The sequence below is a fragment of the Bos grunniens genome, chromosome 10 (assembly GCF_055505025.1).
Source record: "Bos grunniens cultivar Pamir isolate PY7600 chromosome 10, Bosgru_T2T1.0, whole genome shotgun sequence".
Classification (NCBI taxonomy): Eukaryota; Metazoa; Chordata; class Mammalia; order Artiodactyla; family Bovidae; genus Bos; species Bos grunniens.
In genome coordinates this window covers 76,030,369-76,038,064 of record NC_141174.1, presented here as the reverse complement: position 1 = coordinate 76,038,064, position 7,696 = coordinate 76,030,369, and the positions used below count along the sequence as shown (strand labels likewise).

General features: G+C 36.4%; 1 protein-coding gene across 1 annotated transcript; it reads left to right on the top strand.

Annotated features, from left to right (window-relative positions):
• Positions 1-2,611: 2,611 nt before the first annotated feature.
• Positions 2,612-3,655, top strand: LOC147364898 (olfactory receptor 4K15). The gene has a single exon (XM_086318860.1). The coding sequence runs from the start codon at positions 2,612-2,614 to the stop codon at positions 3,653-3,655; it is 1,044 nt and encodes a 347-aa protein (XP_086174986.1).
• Positions 3,656-7,696: the final 4,041 nt, after the last annotated feature.

Sequence of the window (7,696 nt, the reverse complement as noted above, 5' to 3'; positions counted from 1 at the left end):
GAAACATTTGCAGTGTCTCCTTGAGAGCAACATCATTTTCAATATTTGATATTTGAGGATAATGAACCCTGAAAGACTAAATATTCAGTGTCATATAGCTGCCCAACGACAACTGTTTTTATTCCAACAGCTTTATATTTCCACTAGTACAGTAGTTTTATTTGATGTAAAAAGACAGTCCAATTCCTCTAAAAAGGAATATTGTAGGGAATGAAGGGAAATGAGGATTCATCAACTTCTCTAAATGAAAAAAGGGATTATAAATATTAATAAATGAGCTTCAGGGAGGCGAGTTATAAACCTAAGTGATCTATCACCAGCTCATGGCACAGAGCCTTGGGGAGAATGGACAGTATGTGCTTAGAGAATAAATGAACTAAAAAAGAAAGAACTTCATTAGAAGTAAAGGATTTATTCTTAGAGTAATTAATTTAGTTTCTTTTGCTCACCACTTTGATCTTGTGTAATAAGGTCAGATGTTGATTGAATCAGTTTTACCAATATTGTCTCTGGAAAGCGGTATCCTTTCTTTCTCTGGGAACCCCCAAGAAGCCAACGACAGTGAAGAATACATGTATGCAAAAGATTCAATGGGAGGGTAACTCTTAGGATGATTGTCTCACATAATAGATTTTATTCTAAAGATGCCAGAATGTCTTCTCTACTCACAATGACTCCTGCTGCCCCTTTCTGTTCTAGCACCAAAAGATCTCCCTTGGAGGCTCCCTGTGCTTTGCTTTTTCTAATAGGGCAGATATGAACCCTTATTTGCTGGTTTTGTTAGATATTAAGTCCTGCCCTCTATCTAGGGGTTCAGTGCAGGATTCATGTCAGGGGTGTAAGAGTCAGGGTGTTTTCCAGGGAGGACACATCAAGGTGGGTTCCTGGAGTTGACTTGCTAATACGAAACTCCCGAGGAATGATAAGGAGGGGAGAATGGCACTGAAGAGAATGTGGTGGCTCTTTAAGTATAAAGTTGTTTCCATGTGTAGTTTTACTGGCCACCTGTTCTGACTTCAACCTCTACTTGTTAGCTTTTCGAACAGCCTGGGATCATATATTTTGATATAATCTGGGATAAAATGTGAATTAATTCTTTGGTAGATTTTCTAGAGAATTAGAGATTTGAAATATACAGGTGAGTCCCTGAACTTGGTTCCTGGGGATTGAAATTATTCATTATATACCCTGTCTTTATGTGTAAACCTTCCAGTGAAACTCAAAGAATGCTAGGAAATTTTTAATTATAATCTAAGAAGACATTAATTTAAAAAATCGCAGATGCGTAGAAATCAGTAAAATGTACTCTTTCCCAAGACCTAATTTAGATCCAGAGAAAGGTTCTTCAAAATCATATGCTTCATTACATTTAATCACACAACTTTTCCAAGTTTTTTTAAAGTTAAAATAGCATAAAAGGGAGAAAGTTCTGATAAAATAGAATATAAAATAACTGAATAGGAAAGAAAAAAGAATTTTCCTATGATACAAATTTCTTACTGACTACTCTTATGCAATATAATTTTTAAGTCTTGCCAAATCAAATAAAGTATCAATAATAATTCAATAATAAGTCTACATTACTAACACCAATGGCTGAGTTTAAAGAAGCTTAATATCTTTGGGGAATAGCTGGGAGGAACTAACAGTATATTCTTTCTTATGATAGAACTGCATGAAGAGATGAATCACAGCTCTAGGAGGACTTACAATAAACTCTGGATTTTTAAGTTTTGCTGTGGTTTTGTGTTTTAGTTGGGATAATTTGTAACTCAATAGGGAAAGGAATAAGATTTAATTATTCAAGGCAATGAGTTCCTATGAGCTCTCTCACATAATGTAATGCCATCTTTTCTTCTCCTGTTTAATTTTTTGAACATATATCACATACACTCAAATGTACATGGAGCAGAAGTACATATCTTGATAATTTTTCACAAAGTGAATACTCCTATGTAACTATCAACATCAAGAAAGAGAACATCACCAGCAGTTCAGAAGGCCCTTCCTATCCTTTCTGTCCCCAGTTTCCCTTTAAGTATGGGGAAGGAGGAGGGTTCAGGATGGGGAACACATGTATGCCTGTGGCAGATTCTTTTCAATATATGGCAGAACCAATACAATATTGTAAAGTTTAAAAATAAAATAAAATTTAAAAAAAAGAAAATAGAAAGCCATAAAAAAGGAATAATCATTATTGAAGCTTTTTCAACCTTAGAGATTAGTTTCACCTGTTTTTGAACTTTATTTTAAAAGGTTAGCACAGTATACACCTCTTTGTATCTAACTGTCTTGGTCAATATTAAGTCTATGAAATTATCTTCCTTTGTGTTAGCAGTTTAAAAAGAATTTACTCCCTTTACTGCAGAAAAATGATTTAGTCTCTGTAGATTCTTAGACTGGATTTCTGTGATGTCAAAAAAATTTCAGATACTCAATTTCATTGTTAAATTAGTTTATTACATTTATTAAATTTATGTAATTGGTGCCAATTGGTTGAACATCTCTCCCCTCCATCCTTCTTGAATAGTGTTGTTATGCTCTCTATATGATCTTTGATAATATGTGAAAACTTAGATACAAATATAAACAGAAACTAGAATCCTAGGGTATGAAGCAGAGCTGGGAAATCAAACCCATGCTCAGTTCACTGATTGATTTCTGTTTCTCTCACATTCAGGTGACTAAAGAGAAGTCCTTTCCAAAGTCAATGAATGAGACAAATCATTCTCAGGTGACCGAATTTGTGTTGCTGGGACTCTCTAATTCCCAGGAGCTCCAACCTTTCCTGTTTCTCATATTTTCACTACTCTATCTAGCAATACTGCTGGGCAATTTTCTCATCATCCTCACTGTGACCTCAGATTCCCGCCTTCATACCCCTATGTACTTTCTCCTTGCAAACCTCTCTTTTATAGATATATGTGTTGCCTCCTTTGCTACCCCCAAAATGATTGCAGACTTTTTGGTTCAACGCAAGACTATTTCTTTTGATGCTTGTCTGGCCCAGATTTTTTTTGTTCATCTTTTCACTGGCAGTGAGATGGTGATTCTTGTATCCATGGCTTATGATCGTTATGTTGCTATATGCAAACCTCTTCACTATATGACGATCATGAGCCATCGTGTATGTATTATTCTTGTACTCATCTCCTGGTGTGTGGGTTTCATCCATACTACTAGCCAGCTGGCATTTACTGTTAACTTGCCTTTTTGTGGGCCTAATCAAGTGGATAGCTTTTTCTGTGACCTGCCTCTGGTGACTAAGTTGGCCTGCATCGACACTTATGTCGTCAGCCTACTCATAGTTGCAGACAGTGGCTTTCTTTCTTTGAGTTCCTTCCTGCTGTTGGTTCTCTCCTACACTGTGATACTCGTCACAGTTAGGAGCCACTCCTCTGCTAGCATGGCCAAGGCCCGCTCCACACTGACTGCTCATATCACTGTGGTCACACTCTTCTTTGGACCATGCATCTTCATCTATGTGTGGCCCTTCAGCAGTTATTCAATTGACAAAGTCCTTGCAGTGTTCTACACCATCTTTACTCCCATTTTGAACCCTGTTATCTATACTCTAAGGAATAAAGAAATGAAGGCAGCTATGTCAAAACTGAAGAGTCGCTATTTGAAGTCTGGCCAGGTTCTGCAGTCATAAGAAATATTGTATTTCTGGAAACAAAGTAAATTCACTGGACTATTAACACTGTAGCTGTGTCTCTATGTATTTACAAATGGAATCAGTGTCATGTTAAAACCAATCATTTTAACCAGTGGGAAGTGTTGACTAAGTTGAAGTAAAGGTTAATGGTGATAATGAAAAATACAACAAACCTTAGTAATTTTCATCTTTTCTTCCTTCTATTATGTTTACTTGCCTTTTTTACTTCCTTTCTCCTTAATTTTTAAAACTTATATTTGTTTTAAGATAAACAGCTACTGACTGTGATATCAATGGTACAACATCTTTAACTTTATAAAGTGTAAATACATCGGGCCTTGTTTGGGTGGAAAAATTATTGTTTATACCACAACGAACAGAATTATTTTTACTGTGTATAAATAAGGCAATGCACTGTTTTAAAACAACTTTTCAAAATTGGAAGAATAGTGACGTGTACTTTCTGTTTTGTCGTTTTATGTTCGCTCTCCTGCTATTGCAGGAGAATATTGTGAATACTGTTCCAAGTCATTTGTTTGGTGACATCATTGGATTGTTAGTTTTCAAGGGGTTCCTCCACCAGCTCCATTATTCCTTGTAAACTTCCCTGCCATTTGGGTCATATGGGCAATGAATTCCACTTAAATGGAAGTATTCATAAGACACAAGGTCATTATGGGATTCACTAACAGGGTCAAATAGATGAGCAGCAATGATAACTCTAAGGATTCTGGAGGAAAATTCTTTACTCTGCAACTGAGCACCACCCACCATTTGAAAAGCAGATCATAGGACCCTCTTGGGACTTATTCTGAATTGAGTTCCTGACCATGAGTTAAGTGACTATGTGACTAGGATTTCCCACCATTTAAAAAATCACAATTTCTGTCATTCACTGTTCTTACATCAGTGTCCATTATACACCATTCTCCATAGAGGACGCAGTTAAGGTCTGGGAAAAGGATAATCTGTTAGCCCACTTTGGTTCTGTATCCCCTCAGTACTTACATAATGGAGACATGAATCAGCTGAAATTTAGGCTATGGATCAGATGGTAAAGAATCTCCCTGGAATGCAGGATACCCGGGTTCTATCCTTGGGTTGGGAAGATCTCCTGGAGACGGGAATGGCTACCCACTCCAGTATTCTTGCCTGGAAAATTCCATGGACAGGGGACCCTGGAAGGCTGCAGTCTATGAGTTTGCAAAGAGCTGGACACAACTAAGCAATCCACATACACCTGAAGCATTGGATTCCCTTTCATTAAGGTTTTTTGACTATAACTACTCTTAAAACTTTACCTATAAGTAGAAGAGATTGATATTGAGAACTTGCCAATCGGTGGCAAGTATATTACATCAGACCTCCTCCTCCACAGGTGGCAGTGACTTGTCTTTACAGGAATGAAATTTTACTCTAGACATGAATTTTCTCTCTCTGCTTTTATTTCTTCTTCCAAGATCACTATCCAAGGCCTCAGAAAGGGTCTGATTTATGAATTTAGGATTCTACAAAGATTACCTGTGCAACACATTTTACTCTGAAAAATATTGTGGCAATAGATACAGGACCATGAGATCAATTTTCCTGAACAAGTCCAGGCTCAAAGAACAATTGAATGTACAATTAAATGCTCAGAAAAGAGTCTAGCATTATGATTATACCTACTTGGAAACAATGAACTCTAAGATATGATATATACATTGAATGCTGAGTGCTCAGTCATATCTGACTCTTAGCAAGCCCATGGACTATAGCCCATGAGGCTCTTCTGTCCATGGGATTTCCCAGGCAAGAATACTGGAATGGGTTGCCATTTCCTTCTCCAAGGGATCTTACTAAGCTAGGGGTCAAATCCATATCTCCTGCATTGGCAGGTAGTTTTTTTTTTTTTTTAACCAATGAGCCACTAGGGAACCTATATGCACTGAACTAGCAGTTAATTGTAACACTGTGCTGTTAACTTTTAATATACAGTTTTGAAAAGTATAGAGTAGAAATAAGAGTGTTCCTCTTTCCATCATTCTTAGTGACCTATTTATGAATTTTTTGCTTCTTGCCACTGGAATTCCAGGCTTTGCTATACTGAAGATTCTGATTGCCAGAAGAACAACACTATTGAGAAATACACTGTGATTTCCACTCAACCAAATCTTTGCCAACTGCTTGACCACATTGGGATTTTCATGTTAATAGACAAGCAGCCCACAAAAGGGGAGTCACTGCATTAACTAGAATAGATGACGTAGTTAACATGAGGAGCTAAATAATGTTAGTGAGTTCAGTCTCTCAGTCATGTCTGATTCCTTGTGACCCTATGGACTGAGGCATTCCAGGTTTCCCTGTCCATCACCAACTGCCAGAGCTTGCTCAAACTCATGTTAATAATGCAGACTGCAAAAACATATCAAAGTAAGACATAGAAGAAGGAAACCTATAAGAAGTTAATTAATGATCAGGTTACCAGTATAGGAACTGGGCCTTGATGTTCCTAGAAGCCTTTGATGAACCACATGTCCCAGTTCCCTGTTGATTTGATTACTATAGCTTTGTAATATAAGAAAGGAGAGGGAAATTTATTGAAAGAAATAATGACAGAAAATTTCCCAAATATGAGGAGGAAAATGTACATCCATTTCCATGATACCTAAAGAACCCAAATAAGCTGAACATCAAGAGATCTTCACTAACACATATTATAATCAAATTGTCAAAAGTTAAAGACAGAGGGAATTTTGAGAATGGCAAGAGAAAAAATACTCAAGACATAAAAGGGAATTCTTATAAGTCTATCTGCAGATTCCTTTGCAGACCAGGAAATAGTGAGACAATCTATTCAAAATACCTGAGAGAGAAAAGCTTCCAGTCAAGCTGAGGACCTTATCCCTGATCATCTTGCTGAATGTCACTCCACTCCATATTTATGTATTTGTTCAGCCTCAGCATACATGCAAGTCAGTTTTAGAATTATCAATATATACTCCCTGAGAAACAACTTTACCAACTGTAGTGCAGTGCTAATGTATAATTATTTTTATCTTTAAACTTTCAGGTTAAAATTGGAATGCTCCAGTTATGTAGGGTGGTTCCTTTCCCCCTTCCTCCTTCAGTGCAGTTATGTCATACATTTCTAATACAGTTAGAGCTGTTTTTCAGATTCTGAATTCTAGGAGGGATGCCCTTACAACCTGGTTGATGTTTTGCTTGTTTGCTTATTTGTTTATGTTTGCTACTAAAAGTAAACACTTATTTACATGTCTATGAGTTTTGAAAAATACATAAAGTCATTTATCCACCAGACTTGTAACATATAGAACAGTATGAGGGCCTTTTTAATGTAAAACAATAAAGACATAAAGAAAAGAATAGGGAAAAAATTTTAAATACATTTACATTTCCTCCCACAGATATCAAATGTTGGTATTGTACCATAGCTGCTTCAGATCTTTAAAAGTATATATAATATCACCGATCCAGTTGAAACAAGTTTCAGCTTACTTCCTGACTATTTCTCTTATCTTTCATTCAAATACTACTCAGAATTTGGTGTTTATCACTTCCCTGGATGTTTTGGAATGTTTATTGTCCATAATTATTTAACCCTGTGAAAACGTGATCATTTAAATTGTGTAATTTCATTTTTAAACTTGCTTAATGTTTATATATAAAATTCGATTTTAATTGTAGGTAGTATGCCATTGTGTTAAAATATTATAATTGTTTTCATTTCCCCATTTTTATTTATTTATTTTTAATTTATTTTAATTAATTTTTTTTAAACTTTACATAATTGTATTAGTTTTGCCAAATATCAAAATGAATCCACCACAGGTATACCTGTGTTCCCCATCCTGAATCCTCCTCCCTCCTCCCTCCCCATACCATCCCTCTGGGTCATCCCAGTGCACCAGCCCCAAGCATCCAGTATCGTGCATCGATCAAACCTGGACTGGCATCTCGTTTCATACATGATATTTTACTTGTTTCAATGCCATTCTCCCAAATCTTCCCACCCTCTCCCTCTCCCACAGAGTCCAT

Excerpts from the sequence above, each read along its gene's own strand:
- LOC147364898 (XM_086318860.1), top strand. The coding sequence starts at position 2,612 with ATGAAGCAGAGCTGGGAAATCAAACCCATGCTCAGTTCACTGATTGAT.